The following is a 19,613-nucleotide window of genomic DNA, read 5'->3' as shown; positions in this document are numbered from 1 at the left end:
AAAAAAAACTTATTTTGATCAATTAACTGGTATTCTTAAAGGCAGTATCCATTTTGAAGAAAAGTCATCATCATATTCAAGTTCAAGTAATTTTTTTCTTATAATAATTTACAAGGATTATGGACTTTTCTGAAAATACAAGAATGGCAGAGGCTTCTAGCTAGTCACTAAATGGTCTTTTCTTTTTCCTCCTGGGCATCCAACTAAACTATACCCCCAGCTGCCCCTGCAGGTTTCAGGAACCACATGACTTTATTCTCTCTACTTCTGAATTTGGTCCATAGAAACTTCCCACATGGATCTTCCACTTTCTCCTTTGCTACCCAGATGTCCACTTGAGGGCAATCTTGGAGAACACATTCTAAAAATGGCAGAGTCAGGATCCCTGGGTGGCGCAGCGGTTTGGCACCTGCCTTTGGCCCAGGGCACGATCCTCGAGACCCGGGATCAAATCCCACATCAGGCTCCCGGTGCATGGAGCTGCTTCTCCCTCTGCCTATGTCTCTGCCTCTCTGCCTCTCTCTCTCTCTCTCTCTCTCTCTGTATGACTATCATAAGTAAATAAAAAATTAAAAAAAAATGGCAGAGTCCTTGCAACATGGATTGTGTACGTGGAAGGGCATTCCTAACCCCAAAACCTCCAACCTAGAAGCACTCTAGACTACTATAGGAATGGAAAATAAATGTCTACAGTGTTGAGGCCACTGCAATTTGGGGATTTATTTGTCCCAGTATCTAGTACATTTTTTGTATTCTATTAATTCTTAGCAAAAAAACAAAGAGCTTCATTTTCTTTAGAAAGTTCTTTAATCTTACAGTAAGGATCTAGATCACAAGGCCTATTGAATTTGGACTCTTCCTATTCCCAGAACTCATTCAATAAGTTAATAGACATTTGTAGAATAATCATTTCATTTGCTCTTACCAAGACTTACGAAGTAAGTGAAAATGTCTCCCATGAATGTAATTAATTACTTAGCTTGGAAAACAACCTATTTATAAATTGTATCTTCAAATTACAGAGAAAGCCTAATAATACAAAAATATGATAAATTACTAGCTCCTTAAATAACAATGCTTTTGGTCACATTTTGTTGTTGTTCTTGTTGGTTGGTGAGTTGTTTTCTGTGTTTGTTTTTTTGTGAACCAATTTTCGTTTCTAATTCTTAAGGGTGAGGAGCTACTCCCATGAATTACCTCAGGATGTTATCTTTCTTTTCTATTAATGTATTGAAGGAAAGTTCATCAACTTAGAAAGTACTGGACTTAGAATCTGAAAGCCAGTAATTTACCTTCTGAGTAGTAGAAATAGCAAGAAAGGCAGGAAATGCAACAAATGGTGACTCTAAAAGGACTTCACAATAATTAATATTTTTGAAAGGTTTTGCTGAATTTGTCAAAGATGAAGTCTTAGAGATCTCTTCCTTGATCTACCTGAACCTAATGGTATAAGCTAATCTAGAAAGAAAGGAACTATTAACTTGAATCGGAAGATCCCTTGAAACCAAGACTATTTCAAAATTCCTCTCTTTGGGTGAGTTGAGTATGTAAAGAGACAAATGAGGATAGCCTCTCTCTCTACTTCCTAGGCTGACTTCAGAAAATCTGGGACCAAAGTTAACCCTGCTGGCTGAAAAAAGATCTGACCTCTGGGATTTTACTCTGAATCAAAACATGGGCAGGCTGTGAAGGGAAAGAATCACATAGGATTTAAATCTGCCCCCCTGGAGCTCCAGGGGCTCTCTGTTCTTTGCTTTGCTGTGAACATGTCACTAAAGAAAATAATTGTTCTTATCCACCGGGGAAGGTCACTAATGATAAAGACCTTATGAAACACAAGAATAAATAAGAACTCTTAACCTAGCCAAAGGAGAGGAGGAAGGAAGTGCACAGGACATATTCATTAGCTCATTTGCAAAACCTGACCCTGCAATTTAACTAGAGAAGCTTAGTGTTGTCACCTGGGGCAAAAAGCAGCCCACCCAATAAAAAAGCAAAGAATTAAATGTCTCCATCTGCTGGGGGACTCAAGGAATTACCCAAATTAGAAAGTGATTTGGCGGGCAGCCCAGGTGGCTCAGCAGTTTAGCGCCACCTTCAGCCCTGGGTGTGATCCTGGAGACCCTAGATGGAGTCCAACATCGGGCTCCCTGCATGGAGCCTGCTTCTCCCTCTGCCTGTGTCTCCGCCTGCCTTTCTGGGTGTGTGTGTGTGTGTGTGTGTGTGTGTGTGTGTGTGTGTGTGTGTCTCACAAATGAATGAAATCTTTAAAAAAGAAAATGTTTATCTATCATGCATTTTAAACATTAGCAAATGCTGTTAGAACTCCTATCTTTGGATTTATTATGTGTTATCTTACATAATGTGGCTACTGGTGTAGGGGAAACACATGACTGGTAGGTTCACCTACAGGGTTTGTTATCAGATCATATGTAGCTTCTATCAAGCACAATTTCCATGTCTCCCTGCATCATGTTCAGCCATCTTTATATCACTTTGTCACTGCACATTTCATAATAAAAGGAGTTGAACTTATTTTATCATAACAATGTATATGATAATTCTGCAGTTAAAAATCTCAGCAGTAGCACTACCGATGAATTTATACACCTTCCCTACATAAATATAAGTTTAAATAATTCACTTTATCCAACCCTTTGCTGTCCAGAAAGCCTCCAACCAGTTTCAAATATATGAGTATTAATTCTACTTTTATAGTTTTCTAGAGCATGACATTTAATAAACCTGACCTTCGTAGAATTTGTAAAATTCAGTTATGTGATTTTGTATGATGTAATTTGGGGAGATTATTTTATTTTAATAAAATATTTATTTTTATATTTATATGTTATGTTTAATATTTATATTTAATAAATTAAAAATAACAAATATACTATGTATTTTTAAATATATAATATTTATATTAGAGTCACACTAATAAATGCCTTTTAATAATAGGAATGAAGTATTTATATTGTCTTTATTCAAAAAGAAAAAGTGAGTTATGACACTCAGATACCCTTCTGGCAGTATTTCCAGAATCTTTTTGTCTTCCTTTCTCCCCTCCACCCCCCAGAGCTGTCACAATTAATTGTGAATTGCCAGTGAAGGCATTTCACTTAAGATAGTCTAGGTCAGCGGTTCACAAAGTGTCTTCCAGGGACCCCGGAATCCCCAAGACCCAGGAATCCACAAGGTCAAAACAGTTTTCATGATAATTATATGACATTATTTGACTTTATTATTCCCATTTCAATCTCATTTACTAACAGATATACATTGGTGCCCTGATGGCTAATGAAATGTGTGTTTATGCACTGTTTTCAAAATTTCTCAGTTTTAATTTCTAATCCAGAAAATATAAACAGGTATTACCCACATGAACAAAAAGCTCTTTAAATGTCTCAAAAAAAAAAATCTTTAAGAGTGCAAAGGGATCCTAAAACCAAAGTTTGAGAACCACTCAACACAGAACTGCAAAATCTCAGTGGCATAACTTCTCTATGTCCCCCAGGTGCTGCCCCCTGTAGTCAACCTAGTAAGTTTGGGGGGAGGGGGAAAAAGTCATTCCTACATTTCCTCCCTCAGGCACCCAGGCTAAAAGCATCCCAAAGCTTCCACAATTAGCATGGCAGGAAAAAAGGGAAGAGAACATGGGGAATCTCAAACTGGCTGTAGAAGCTCTGCCTGAAAGTGACACATGTCACTTCTACTCACATTTCACCAGCCAAATCGGGTGTAGCCACATCTAAATCAAAGGGACAGAAACACACAATCCTCTCATGTTTCTAGAAGGTGAAAGCTGAAAGCAGTTATTCAACAACACTACTACCTACCACAAGGACTATCTCTTCAGGCAGCTAATGTCTTCCTGGCATCTTTTCCTAAAATTATTCACCCTCATGACCATGTACTCAGGGGACCCCATGAAGCACATTTCAGGAAGCACACAGGGAAAAAATATTTAAATATGACACATTCAAGTTCACATATTTAAGATTTTCTTTCAAAATAATTGAGAAACATCAAATCTCAACAAAACATATTATGGTACACTTGCCTAAACGAGTGTATATAGCACTATTATGTTAAAAAGGCTTTCTAAAAGGCTTCATTTGACTGACGTATAAAACCAATTATTTATAATAATTTGTGCCACTAACAAATGTCCAACACCTTTTCATAAGAGCAAGACCCAAATCAATTCAAATAAATTAACATTCCTGTCTGAACTGACTCACCCAGCCCAAGTAACAAATTCACATGTCAATGGTGGGCTGACCCAATGACCCATCTGCTGAAAAATACAAACTGTATCATTTTGTTTTCCAAATAACAAGCATTGATTGCAGTGTTAGAAAGGTCACTTGTCATCGGCTGGGTCACTGACCTGCTGGCAAATTGCAGCCTGTCACTCCACAGCCAGGTCCTGGTCCTGAGCCAGGACCATCAGGAGGAACTAAGGCATGTTGTGTTTATAAAGTACAATTGGGGAGGTGACACCATTTTTCACCAGATGTGTGTTTAACGGGATGAGTATCACAGTCAACAGAGATGGAAAGAGAAAAGAGCATGAAAAGGAATAACTATAAGGGATATTTCGTAATTTTCCAGGATGACTACCGGAAACCTCACTGATGTATATCTGCTTTAAAATGCATTGAATCAAACCCAGTCTATGTCTCCAAGTCTGATGCTAAGGATTTCAATATTTTGTACATTTTCTATGGATAAAAGAGTAAATACAAAAGATGTCTCTTTCAAGTTCTCTAAAAGGAACTGGGGAATATAAAATTAAGAAACAACCCCGTATCAGACAACCTAAAGCATACAAATAAGGATGGGCCCTTTGAAAAACACGTTTCCAATGATATCCTCTAAGAATGCCACTCCAGTCACATGTCACCCCACATATCCAATTCAGACACTGCTGCATTATCAGTGGTCTGGATTTGTCCGCCCACCAGAGAGAGGCATCACAATTGTCCAGCTGACAATGAATTAAATAGCTATATTTATTTCTTTCTACCATTAAGCTTTTAAATATCACTTTAAGATATAATTTATCACAATCTCCTAGAATAAAGTATCAACCAGCTATGCATTAAAGGCCACTTATTTAAAATAATGATCTGCACAATAATTTCATGGGGTTTGCCAAGAAATGCATGTATGATTTTTTTTCTGTATTCAGTCCCATATCATGGACAGGATACAAATGAATGCAGGCATATATCCAAAAATAAAATTTAATAATTCCTTACGCATCTTCTTACAAAGTGCAGCTAGCCACCAAAATACCTACCAATAGGATAAGGATCTTTATACTTGGTCCATGCAATGAGGCATGATACCCCAGTGTAAAGCCTGTGTCCTATTTTAGGGAGTCCTAAAATGACATCTCTGAAGTTTGTCACTCTCAATCAGAGCATCGGATCCATGAGACCTCTCCAACAGAGACCAAGGAATCAACCTGATATGCTCAGAAAAGGAAGATATGGATCAAGTTAGGTTTTTCAAGTTTAAATCTAAATGTTTTCAATGCGATGTGACAGGATGACATTTTGCCTAAAATGCACCAGTGTACAAGAACTGCTTTGGCACAGCACCAAGCTGGTGTACCTCGCTCCAGTGCCCTGTGTTTCCCCACATACACAGGGTATTTTGCTTGGTTTCAAAACTACAGAACAGTTTTAAAAAAGGCAGTATAGTAAATACTTACATACACTTGATCCAGACTTAACGATTGTTAACATCTTACCGCATTTGCACACTCTCTAAACACACGCACATACACATACTTTATTTTCTACACAGACATCCAGTCACCCCTAAACACTTCAGCACCGATCTCCCATGAACAAAGGCATTCTCCTACATATTCATATGCTTTATTCAATAACCACATTTTCTAATTGCATGTTTTCCTGATACCTCCAAGGAGAAATTTGGAATTTTCTTCTATGTATACACAGTCAAATGATTTCTTTTTTTGATCCTTTGCCAGAAATCAACAAATGGTCTCCTTCCTTTGCTTCTTCACCAGCTCAGTACAGCCTTTAAAAGTAGTTTTTCCTCCAGGCTATGATGTCGGTAGCTCCCTGATACTCTGCAACTTCCTGAGCAGTTACTGTGAGTGCATTAGCTCCCCAACCTCCACTCACTGTCTCGTGACAGGATGTTCCTTCAGCCCCTGCTCTGGCCTCATTCCTCAGGCTCTCATGGCCCCTCCTGGGAGCACCTCCTCCTGGAGGCCTTCTGCTTGCCCTCACCCACCAGTCTCTGCCTGGGCAGCAGTCTGGCCCCACCACAGCACTGGCCACACCACTTCTACATCCCCTGGAAGATGGGGCACAATTTGTGGCTTTACCTCAGTGCCCAGAACATATATCCCCAGGGCTTCACATACACAGTAGGAGCTCTAAAAGAGGACTTCCATTTCTTCCTGGTCTTCAGGTAAAAAGAATAACCCAGGCTTAAATATTTCCTATTTAAATTTATTCATCTGTTGTATTCCTTGGACCATGGAAAGTCTGCGAGGCACTCAGGGTAGGACCTGCATCTGTGAGGACACAGGCAACAGGAGATGGGGTGAACCAGAGCCTTCAGGCCACAAAGAATTTCCAAGGCCCCCTCTGTGTTGTGCAAGAGCAACTTTAACCTTTTAGCAGCCATGCACGCTAGTGTATCAGTAGCCTACCCAAGATCCAAAGATCCTGCTGCTTGGCAGCCCCAGACCCAAGCAGAATGTCTCCCTCAGGCTTCAGGCTCTCTGGTCTCTAGAGAAACTTTTCAAATCAGCCCCATCCCTACCCCCCACACACACTGCAGGCCCAGTGAGGAATCTGCACTCTAAAAACCAACACGGAGTTCCACATCAAAATCCACTGACCCTTCTTTTGACTTTTAGGCCAAAGTGGGCTCCTCTTTTCCACCTCCAGGGGGCCCTGCACACAGAACACCCAGTATGTGAGAGCTGCCCAGCTCCTCAGTGTGATTTTCTCAGGCTGGCTAACATAATGGCCCTGTCGCCTGCTCTGAACCCTTCCTGAATGCCTTCTTCTACTCAGATTCTGAGAGATTTACATCTCTCATGATTGGCCTTGTCTGTTTATTCCATTACTAGGCTTCACATAACTCTTATGATGTCATATAATTTTGGAGGAAATCAAGAAATAAATTAACGTATTTTAAAAACACATCTTTATATATATATGGACTCATTTGTATCTTTTTTAGGAAATATTTAAAAAATAGCTAGCCACTGTTTTTACTTTTTGTTACAGTTTCTGAATCAGCCAAGACAAGAATTTGGAATGAATTTAAAGGAGGATATTTGTTGCACACTGACTATGAATGATTGAAATATGTGATCATACATATTACAAATGGCCTTTGGTCTTCTTGAAACAACTATTAAAAACCAAGACACTTTTCAAAAAACAAACAACAACAAAAACAAGACCGCTCTGATCTTTAAAAGCTTTGCACGTAAAAACTGAATCATTGAAAATATTATGTCAAGTTACTGGCTTGACACAGGCAGCAGGAGATGGGGTGAACCAGATACAAAGCCAGATACAAAAGGCCAAATACTGTATGATTCCACATATATGAGGGACCCAGAGTGGTCAAATTCACAGAGACAGAAAGTAGAATGGTGGTTACCAGGACCAGGGTAGAGGATAGGATGGAGTATCTAACAGGCACAGAGTTTCAGTTTGGGAAGATGAAAAAAGTTCTGGAGATGGACTGCACAACAACGTGAATGTACTTAGTGCCACTGAACTCTTAAAAATGGTTAAGATGGTCAATTTTATGTTGTTGACACCCATGCTAAAGTGAGGCTACTCAGAACCCCATCCTGTTTAATTAAGAACTCCCCACAGATCACTGATCTGAAATGGGTTTTTTAAATTACATTCTAAAGTTATTTTTCTCAATTTTATAATTTAGAAACTACTGAGAGACTACAACTCCAATCCAATTTCTTTCACTATGTCTCATCATTCACTGTTTAAGAGCTAACTGGAAACCCATCCCAAGCCTCACCAAGGCTATCTGAGTGAGATGTGTAGAGTGTCTATCAATGACTGTTTTACATCAAGTTGGCAGGCAGGTATTTTTCTATAGGACACCTGAAAGAGGTTCCCAAGGACAATGAAACTTTTTTTTTCCCCTCAGTAAGATGACTGGAAATAGTCAGAATCAACCCAAAAGATGCCAACTTAAAGACTGTCGCCTAAAAAAAAATTCAGTGTTACTTTTGATTACAAAGATATACTTGATCATAAAGGAAATGTGCAACATAGAAATGATAAGGCAATTACCCCCATCCTCCCATCCTAAAATAAACATTGTCTATATTTTAATGGACTTCTTTCAGCTTGCTTTTTTAATCTATTCAAAAATCATATGAAAGGGGATCCCTGGGTGGCGCAGCGGTTTGGCGCCTGCCTTTGGCCCAGGGCGCGATCCTGGAGACCCGGGATCGAATCCCACGTCAGGCTCCCGGTGCATGGAGCCTGCTTCTCCCTCTGCCTGTGTCTCTGCCTCTCTCTCTCTCTCTCTCTGTGTGACTATCATAAATAAATAAAAATTTTAAAAAATCATATGAAGGTCTCTATCTATTGCTTCTTAGTCGATACCATTTAGAAGAGAAAATAAGAACTTAGCATGAACTTTACTCAGAATCCAAATTAGGTAAGCTAAGAGAGAAATTCACACCAATTTTGTTCCTGAAAAATTACTTCATAATAATAAAAGAAGGACATTCCTTGCATACTGTGCTGGGCCAGGTATGAGTTCCCAAAGTGGATTATCTTGTCTCACCTGGTCAACAACCCTAGGAGGCAGGTTCTAAACAACCTTCGGGACCACCCCACTCCATCTGTCAGAGCTCACCTCTGCCCCAGGCTTGGCTCCTGCTCTTCCATCTGCCTAGATCACTCAACCTCCACGTTCTCCTTGTGCTGGTTGGGATCCTGGTCTCTGCCCCAGGTCACCTCTGCAGAAAGGCTGATCCTGTCTACTGCTCCCATCACTTACTAGACCCTTCTCCTGATGTTGCTTTTCTCCACAGCCCTTAGCACATCTCCCCATCACAGTGCATGTCTCTGCCTATTAGCTCCTGCCCATCTCTCCCAAGGATGCAATCAGTGAGGGAACAGGTTTACTACCACAGCTCCAGCATGGACAGCCAGGCCCACGGCTGTCACCCCCACAAACATGCATTACTAACTCATAGTTTACAGAAGAGGAGGCTGGGAAACTGAGAGCTTAAGAATCTCCTCAAGGTCAATGCCTGCAAAGTGAGAGTCAGCATCTGACCTGGGTGGGACCCACAGCCCCCACAATGGATAAGCCTTCATGTTCATTTTCAGAAGATGCAGAAAGTTGCCCCCCTGGGAGGAAGACTATCCCCTCCCTAGGTGCATGTGCTCATGCGGGAAGATCACACCTCAGTACTCAGGAGAGCAAAACTGGGAGCTGCTCTCTGACCTGTAAGCCTGGAGCAGGTTTAACTTCTCTGAACTTCAGTCTCCTAAGGTATAAAATAGAGATAATGCCTTCCAGTCTTCCAGGGACCCCAGGAAGATCAAAGACACAGAGCAAAGAAACAAACTTTGTTAACTGCTAAGAGTCATTTACATGTATAAAATTCCTTTGTTTGATAAAGGAGAATGAGATCAGAGGGTGCCAGGCTGCTACTTGCCTGCAATATAGATTTTTTTTGCCTTTGTTTTTATTTTTTGAAGGGACAAAGCATCCAAGAAAGCTACATTTAATGCTATAGCATGCTGAGTCTGATGAACCAAATTTTGTATTACCTTTTAATATTCAATTCCAGAAAATCGTTAATAAGTCAGGGAATATGTGGTCTTAAAGGATAGAATCTTTTGGCAATCCAAGAACAATCTTACCAGACTGAGAATGAAAAGTGCACCAGGGAGGGGTCCTTACTTGGCTCCCTCAGTGATGAATCCCAATATGATGAATAACAATGCCTAGCATATTGCAGGTGTTAAGTAAATATTTGTTGAATGTTGACAGATTCAAAGAATGAATGAAATAATTAGGCAACTGTCTGAATATTCTGTGCCAAAAATACTACTCACTAGATATACACTGAAATTTAAGGAGGAGGGACGCCTGGGTGGCTCAGTGGTTGAGCCTCTGCCTTTGGCTTGGGTCATGACCCCAAGGTCCTGGGATTGAGTCCCACACTGGGCTCTCTGTAGGGAGCGTTTCCCCTCTACCTATGTCTCTGCCTCTCTCTCTCTCTCTCTCTCTCTCTCTCTCTCTCTCTCTCCCTCTTTCTGTGTGTGTGTGTGTGTCTCTCTCATGAATAAAATCTTAAAAAAAAAGAAATTTAAGGAGGAAAAATGCCTTTCAACCCCAAAGTTGTTTTCTCTTCATCACTCACCAAACCTTGCATAAGCCCTGAAGTGTGAATAAACAGGCAAGTCTTCCCCAGCAAGAGGAAAATATGCCTGATGAATGCACCCAAACTCTCATTCCTTTGTCTGTCAATCCATCATCTTTCCCAAATGTGAAACTGACCCTACCTAAATAGATGCAGTCATTTTTTCTATTTTCTGGGTCATCACACTCAAAGTGCAGACTGCCCTTCCATCCAGCACTGCCCTCTCTCTGCCTTTCATAGCGGCACCCACAGAGACGATTCAATCCTTAGTCATAGCGTCTCTGTGAAGATCAAAAACACCACCATTCCCAGTTTGCAACATATAAACTAAGTGTAGATGGCTACAGGAGCTTTCCCTAGCTTTATCCTATACATGCTTACATGCTACGCTTCCCAGAAAACATGTTAAGTTTTCCTAGCACCGGGAACCAAATTCACATAATTACAGCTTTGCTAGGGCACAATTTCTTAAGGGGATAGTGTCAGGTATAAATAAATGTCAATATTATGAGTTATCAAATGGCTATGGTTATAAGTTACCTTTACATTTTTAATATTATGAATAGGTTTATTGTTTTAATTTTTGTATAAGATAAAGCTGCATTTGTACATCAGATATGGAATTGGTTAAATATCCATTTTACAGAACTGGAACATGAAGGTACAAAGAATATCCTTTAATGATATGAAATGAGATATAAAAATATCAACTACTGTCAAACTGTGCAGGTGTTTTTACAAGATAAAACACTTTTTAATCAATACTTCTTCATACTCTGATAATTAGACAACGTACTGCAGTACAGAAAATGATAGAATACAACAGTGCTAACAAAATGTACCAGGTTATTATTTGGTTACTTAATCAAGGGTTCTTGCACTCAAAGTAGTAATCTTTAAGCAGAAGTCTAAGAAAGTTCTCCATTGCTGATGGAGATCAACTGATAGGAATGAACTACATGCTTACCAATAAAGAGGAACCATGTATGGTACAGTTTCACCAACAAACTAACTAGTTCAGAGCTAACTGCACAAGTATAATCTGTAACATAAATGTCAGCTTCAAATACAAACATTTAAATGGTATTTGGTCTTTATTTGCCCTAAACCTTTATTTCTCCAGCCAGTGTTCCAGCCTTAAGGTAGTTACCAAGTCAGCTTATTTAATAGCCCAGACCATATTTAAATTTTTTAAATATAGCTAAAAATAACCTCACACAGGAAGATACAGAGAAACAAACCTTAAACACACTGAAGCATCAATCTCAAAAAAAAAAAAAGGACCCAGAAAAAGTAAAATTTTAATCAGAGCAAATTTAGAGTAAAAATATCAGTCTTTCACTGTCAGAATTTTAAAAATCATCTTGATGGATTATTTGCTTATTAGAATCACTATAGTCCAACAAGGATGATGCTATTAAGCAATAAAGAAAATCACAGCACTTTTTATTTTTTAATTTTTTAAAAAGATTTATTTATTTATTCATGAGAGACAGAGAGAGAGAGAGAGAGAGAGAGCAGAGACACAGGCAGAGGGAGAAGCAGGCGCCATGCAGAAAGCCCGATGCAGGACTCGATCCTGGATCCTAGGATCCACCCTGGGCTGAAATTAGACCCTCAACCACTGAGCCACCCAGGTGTCCCAACACAGCACTTTTTAATAGAAAACAACTTTATGAGAAAGAGAAAATCCCTATTCATCAAGTTTTTTTCTTACTGATTTTAATGGCCTAATGTTTGGAAACTCTATCATCTGAAAATACAAAATAATACTTGGGTATTAATAATTATATGAATACAGAAGCAATAACAATAACTGAATCCAAACCAACAATTGTAGATTGATGCCAAAACGGTCTAAGACAAGGGTCAGCAAAATTTTTCCATAAAGAACCAGACTGTAAAGATCTGGGCTTAGTGAACTGTCAAGTGTCTGTGGTGTCGGTTCTTAGCTCTGCCATTGTCTCTCGAAACCAGTCACAGATGATATTTACTAAAATATACAAAGCTCCATGCCAGTAAAATCTTGTTTATGGACGCTGAAATTTGAATTTCATGTGTCACAAAATATTACTATTTAGATTTTTTTCAACCATTTAAAAACATAAAAAGTATTTTTAATTTTTGAGCCATCCAATAACTGGCAGCTGGATTTCGCCTGTAGGACACAATATGCCAATCTTTGGTCTAAGGCATCACAGGTCTAAGGCATTACATACTAAAGAACACATACAAATATACATGTGAGAAAAAATCCAATAATATATGAAATAAACGTTTAAAGAAATTAGCCTTTAGAAAACTTTGGTTGTATCTGCTTTTGCCACCCAATTACTCAGACAAATCCATAACACTAGTTTCTGTTTTGGTGGAGGAGGGCCAGCTTTGGAATGTGTTTTTGGTAACAAATAAATCATGTTACACACATTAATGCAAAAGGAGGAGGAAGAGGAGAAAACCTTTGTAACTAAATAGTATTTAAAGCAATTCATGGTTATATTGTCTATATACACTGGAAACTCTGTTTTAAAATCCATACTGTAGGATACTATATGAAAAGTTTTTATAAGATGATATTTCCTTATTCCTAAATAATGAAATCGCATTGAGAATTTAACTTCTCACTGTAGGCATATAGGTCAGCTGAGCACCAGTCCACAACCTTACTACCATAGGGGCTGTTGCTTTTATAACACTGCCGGTCTACACAACACTTAATAATATCGGACTTAGATTGTTCACTATATTTTTGTAACTCTCTTTCCCAAGTACATAAGTTCCTAGAGAGAAAGATTTCATTTCTTATAACATTTCATGCCCCACAGTAATCAGCATGATGATTAGCATATAGTAGGGCTCAAAGGAATTTTTTTTAATGGCTAAAGTTTGTTTAATGAATGGGAGGAAAAAATACCATTATTGGCAGTTCTATGTGTTATGGCAAAAATTCAGTTTGATGGAACAACTACCAATTTTCAGAAATTTCATCTGGACCCATGCCCACTGACGTCGTTGGAAGAAAGAGGAATCAGACTGCTAGTCTTTCCCCAGCTCCCTCCAGACCTCCTGACACCCAACCACCCACACATCCCCCACAATCACAAGATAATGAGAAAAGGCTGAGTGCACTCTTGTGGAGAACTCCCCCAGGACTAAATCTGAGCACCTTCCCGCTATCATGGCCTCAAGCCATCCCCAGCATTTCTGGACACAGGCTGGGTCCTCAAAAGATAACAGGCAACACCCCAAAGGCCTTTTGGGATGAGAAGCCTATTTGGGGAAGGACAGCTCTGCAGCAGGAGCTCTGCTATGCTCCTCTTCTCTTTCCCCATTCACTGGTAGGCATGAAAGCAACAGCTGGAATCTGTAAAAACAACTACAGTACCACTGATTCAAACACAAGTCATATTCAAAAGCATACACACATACAAGAGAAAAGGAGAGCCAGAAAAAGAGAATGTCAGCTGAGGGGAAATAACTAAAAGTTATAAACATTTGAAGTCCAGCAAAGCCACAGTGCTAATAAGGAGCTCAGCATTCCCTTCTTCGAAGTTATAAGGAGTTAAATGTGGGAAGGAGAGGGCAAGAACATGCAGGGCATGATAACTGTTAAAACTTAGTGAAGAACAACATTAAACTCTACTTTCTACTTAAAAACTACCATTACAAGATGACTGATGAAAAAACAAAAAACAAAACAAAACAAAAAAAAAGATGACTGATGAAATGCAATTAGTGCTACACCTGGGTGTATCAACAAAGAATTTTATGGTTAAAAAAAGTCCAAAAAAATGTACTTTATCTAAAATCCAAATAAGAATAATGTTTTGCAGTTTGAATACTGACTAGGGCACACTCAGCACCCCTTTGTAACATGAATCAGCCTATCTAAACTCATAGATCCATGTCCAACGCCACCACCTGCAAAGGGGTGGTGACCCTTTAAAATGACCAAGTTCCAATGTGATTAATATTGATTGGCTCATCACCACCTTCCCACTCTTCCTTCAAAATAAGAAGTAGAAAAAGAAAAAAAGAAAGAAGTAGAATTCTTGCTGGTGTTCGATGGAACAAATGCCTTCCACTCATTGGAAAATTTACTGAGCACTTCTACAGAAAAAAATGTATCCACATGGGTGCATCACCATTTTATCTTCGGTGCCAAGTGAGCCCCTGAGGCTGACAAAGTTTAAGTTATTTTCCAAGGTCTTCCATTTGATGGAGACTTTGTTATTTGGATTTCCCAGCTAGAGTTCCATCCACTAGACACATCTGCCAGAAGAGACATCCATCTATTTCCTGTATCTGCTGCTTGGGAAAGGATCAACTGGGGAATGCCCATTAATCTAGCTCAGGTGTACCCAAAGAGAAAGGAAATAAACTTTAATTAGGCTTTAAAGGAAGAGATACAAAGGTAAATTCTTTGTACTTTGGAACCAGTCCTCTTAATTGTACTGTCCTCGCTAGTTAATCACCTTGGACGGCCGTGCTCAAAGACCAACCTCCTCACTCACCCTGCTAATACCCAATGAATATTTACTGTGATTCAGACTCTTATGAAGTTTCGATTTGAAAAAGAAAATGTAAAACTACATGCAAACCTGATGGCATCCATGGATCAGAAGTTGGTTTGGTCAAGGTGTTCACCTGCTCCCAGTTGAAGTCATCATCTTCAGCTTGACTATATCCACAGGTGCTATACGGCTCATCAAAGAGGCAACCACCTAAAATGTAAGAATGAAAAGTAATGTAAGCAACAGAAAGACCTCAGGAATAAGCTATGATGATGGCAGGTAACTGTAAATCTACTTGATACTACACTAAATTTGATTTGACCCTAGTGTACCCTAAGTGCTAACCAAGCTGAGTAACCATGCCTTGCCATACTGCCACACTATACTGTTCCCCCAAAGAATCCAATCTTTGTAGAATCCAAATGAAAGTAGACATAAACAAATTTATAATTCATATTTTCCAGATTTGCAAGAATTTGGAAAAAGTGATCTCGTGTTCAAAACTTTAATAGGATTGCCCTAGGTATTCAACATGTTTTTAATAGAAAAGCATAATAATGCGTCCAAAAAATTAAAAGAGAAATGCTTTCACCATAACACTGGCACAATGTTGGGGCAGGGGAAGGGGAATGCAATAGAGACCATGAACATAGTGTACAAAATATTTTTTTAAAGAATTATCCTAAATCTAAGATAAAAACAGGTTTCACTTAACACTTTGGAGATTTGAGGTCTCAAATTTAAAAGAGATTATAAATTTGCTTACAGTCCACACAATTTTTAAAGGCAAGAATAAATTCAAAACTAAACATGTGGTAAACATCTGCTTAATTCTGGTGCTAGAAATAAAGCTACTTAAAGAAACAAAGAATAAAAGAAGATGCAGTTTTACAAAGCAATTCAGCTGTTTCAGCACCCTGGGGCAAACTGACGATTTTAAGTCCCACCCACATCCTCTTAAATGTCTCCTCTTACTTTGAATTATTATAATATCAAATCTTTTCACCAGTGTTTCACATCGCAAGAAGGACTGATTATATTGACCATATTATTATGAAAATTCTAATATCCATTATATAATGCTATTACTTATATTAATTAAAACTATTAACTATAATTACTTTCAAATGATGAGAATTAAGGGTTCTGGTCAAGAAAATACAAAAATAAGAATGTTATTTCACTATGTCTGCAATGTATGCCCTGGCAGTGAGAAGATAAATAAAATAGCAAGTACAAACTCAGAGGTAAAGACAGATGTTAGAGGACATCTGGGCCAACCTCCATCCAAATGTTTACATAAATTCTACAACCTTCTAGATAGACAGCTTTGAACAGGTGAGGCATTCAGAAAATTGAGAAATGCATCCCTACCTTGTAGACAATTCCCCCTTTAAAAAGGCCCAAACCCTGCTTCTTCAAATCTACACTCATTTATTTTAGCTCTACCCTATGAAGAAATAGTAAAAAAATAAAAACAAAACAAAAAAAATCTCTGCTCTCACACAGGAAAGCTGATTATTTCAAAAGAGCTGTCATGTTCTAAGTCTTCACTTCTCCAGACAAAACATGCTTTGCTTTCCCCAATTCCTCTTGCTAGAAGGTTTTCAGATTTTCACTGGCCTGGCAGGTGTTCTCTGGATAGTCCCAGGGTTATTACCACTCTTCCAAAACAATGGCTGCCAGTATTGGAGCTAGAGTTCAACTGGCTACTTTTTCAGACCTCAAGTTCTTTCATGGGAGACTGATGGTCCATTCCAAGCTTTTGTGAGCCTCAAGCCCCATATGTCTTTTTCATTCCACTGCCTCTCTTGCAATAAGGGAAGTGACCTTCTGAATTTGAACTCAGGGCTGTACATGGGTCCTTACTAAACCCCATCTCCTTGCTTTCCATGCATTACTCCAGCCTGTTGAGCGCTTTGGGAATCCCGATTTTATCATTCAGATGTTAGTCCCTAGATTGGATTATCTGCAAATTTGATAAGCATACATTCTATGTCTGTCTCCAAATCGCTGATAGAAAAGTGTTAAACAGGGCCAAGTCAGGGACTTCAGACCATTTAGGAGGTCTCTCTCAGTTTTCTGTCTCTGTCTTAGCTATTAGCTCCAGGCATGACGGTGAAATTAGTGATCCTGGACACTGTCTTCTGTGACACTTTAACAGAACTGGTCAATTAAACATTCCACTGAGAACAGAAACTCATTACAAAGATACAGCACTAGTTCAATATTTCACCTTGACAACAACTGGTAATTTATACTTCCCTCCTACTCAGCTTTAACAAGTTCAGAAACAGAGTAGATTTGTTTAAAAGCACATAATGCTAACAACTTTCCAATTTGGGGTAAGAAATGTTAGAAGACTATGCAAACATCTATGAGAAATATTTTCCTTCGGTTGCAAACCCTAATTTTGATGTAGAAAATAACTTCAGTTCTGTAGAAATAGGCTCAAACAGCAACAGCACTAATAATATTCAAACAGAAAGAAACAACCATGAATTTTGACAGAAAAGGGGCTCCCCGATAGAAACATAGATAGCACTTTGATGAAAGTCCTGCAGTGTAATCTTAAACAGTGAAAATAGCTACAGGCGACCACAAAACAACTCAACGGTGGTTAAAGATCTGGTTTACAAAACAACCATTGGTACTGAAGATATAACCAAATATAAAGGCAAAAAAGCATGTATGGTGGATAGCAAACCCCAAAGGCTAATACAATGCTGGTGTGAGAATATAATTTCCCATTATATAAAGCTGTTTTTATCACTTGAAAGGAAACATAAAATGCATGATATGGTTCTTTCTGGACCCATGTATGATTATCAAACCACTGGAAAATGGGATAGACTATGAGTTTCCTATTGCTCAAAGATATATTCCCTTGCACACCAATTTTCAGAGCCACCGCTGGCCTTTATCCAAGAGAGTTGAGACCCTAAAAATAGCTAAAGGTGGTTTATTGAGCTAAAATGAGATGAAATTAAGATGTGTATATCTGAATTAAAATAACCAATTAAAGAGAGAAAAATTAAACTTTGGTTTTCAAGGCAGCTTTGTGCAATGGTGACGTGAACAGGATCAAACATGTGGCACATCCCCATTCTTCCACTGCTGGCTTTTTGACTATAGACAAATCGCTTCAGCTCTCTGAATCCTGGTTTCTCCACCTATAAAATGGAGGTAACACATACCTCACATAATATTTCTTATGATTCAATTAGACAGCAAATGTTAAGTTAGTGTATCATGGTGTCAGGCATGTTAAACTACCATCAGTTATTATTAGTTCTTAAATCCTACTTACAATTACCCTCATGGGTTCATTTCATTGCAAGTAGTTGGAATATGTAATTGAAAAATTTTAAAGTGTGTGTCACAAGAAGGTGAAGAGCCATAAGCATTTATGCAGGCACACACTCCTGTGGGCTCCTCTATGGAGTCATGTAGGAGCAAAGAACAGAGGGTTGCTAGAAATGCTTTGGGGCCAATGAAGAACGTGATAAGAAAGCAAAGTCCTTAGATGCAGTAAAATGAAGCACTTCCAAAAATAAACCTTCTTGATTTTCAGAATAACACAGCTTTTGTACAGGAATATACAGGGATGTGGTCAGCAATAGAATAGCCACGGTTTCCCCCAAGTTGTCTTGTTTGGACTAATGCCCAACAGCTCAAGGCTGGACCATATTCCTCTATCAAATCAAATTAAATTATTTATCTTTTGTGGATAGGAATCAGTACTAAACCAAAAGTCATGCACAAGATGGAGCAAAAGTGATGCAAGCTGGATGGGATGATGGTCTTCATCATTCACATTTTTGCTCTCCCCCCTCATCCGGCTCTAACTACCCCCTCCTCTCTCTCGGCTGCCTCCTCTCCCTCCTTCTCCCTCTCTCTCCCTGCCCACACATACACACTAACACGCATGTGTGTGTGTGCCTATGTGCCCTCATCAGACCTTGGGAAAGACTTTTCCTTAGCCAATTTTTTAAAGATTTTATTTATTTATTCATGAGAGTCACAGAGAGAGGCAGACACACAGGCAGAGGGAGAAGCAGGTTTCCTGCGGGGAGCCCGATGCAGGACTCGATCCCAGGACCCTGGGATCACACCCTGAACCAAAGGTAGACACTCAACCACTGAGCCACTCAGGTGCCCCTCCTTAGCAACTCTGAATACAACACACAACATGTGCTAGATGAGGAGAGAGGTATTATGCAAAAGGAAGTGTCCATGGGTGTCAAATACTCAGGTAACTGACAACAATGATGACTTCTGTACAATAATGATGACTACATGGCTTGTTCCAGGACATGCAGAGCAGCACAATGACATGAACATTAAATTAATGAAATCAGAGAAAAGCTAAAGGTTCAAAAGCAAGGCAAGTAAAGCACAGAAAAACAGGACTAGAAGATTATACCAGGAATATGCCTAGGACTCCACCATCACTGCCAAGTAATAAAAAAATGTCACAAGCCTCATGAACTGGAAGTTAGCCACAAAGCTCACTTTAAGCTCTGGGGTAACCAGTGCAGAGAGAAAGATATCACTGATTACATAGTTCACATATCTATGAGACCATGCTGTTACTACGAAAACTAATAATGGGAGCTAAATGTGATAAGGGCTCTTTTATTGAGGGCTTGTTTAATCCTCACACCAAACCT

General features: G+C 39.0%; 1 protein-coding gene across 2 annotated transcripts in view; it reads right to left on the bottom strand.

Moving 5' to 3' along the window:
• Positions 1-19,613, bottom strand: part of PTPRM (protein tyrosine phosphatase receptor type M) — a 768,694-nt gene that overhangs the window by 562,847 nt on the left and 186,234 nt on the right. For both annotated transcript variants that reach the window (XM_055323971.1, XM_055323972.1), the window contains exon 2: positions 15,028-15,150. In XM_055323971.1, coding sequence (XP_055179946.1) covers positions 15,028-15,150 — 123 coding nt within the window. The remainder of the gene's footprint in view (positions 1-15,027; positions 15,151-19,613) is intronic.

This window comes from Nyctereutes procyonoides, unplaced genomic scaffold (assembly GCF_905146905.1).
Source record: "Nyctereutes procyonoides isolate TBG_1078 unplaced genomic scaffold, NYPRO_anot_genome, whole genome shotgun sequence".
In the NCBI taxonomy this organism is placed as follows: Eukaryota; Metazoa; Chordata; class Mammalia; order Carnivora; family Canidae; genus Nyctereutes; species Nyctereutes procyonoides.
The sequence above is the reverse complement of the archived record's forward strand: the minus strand, read 5'-3'. Positions and strand labels throughout refer to the sequence as shown.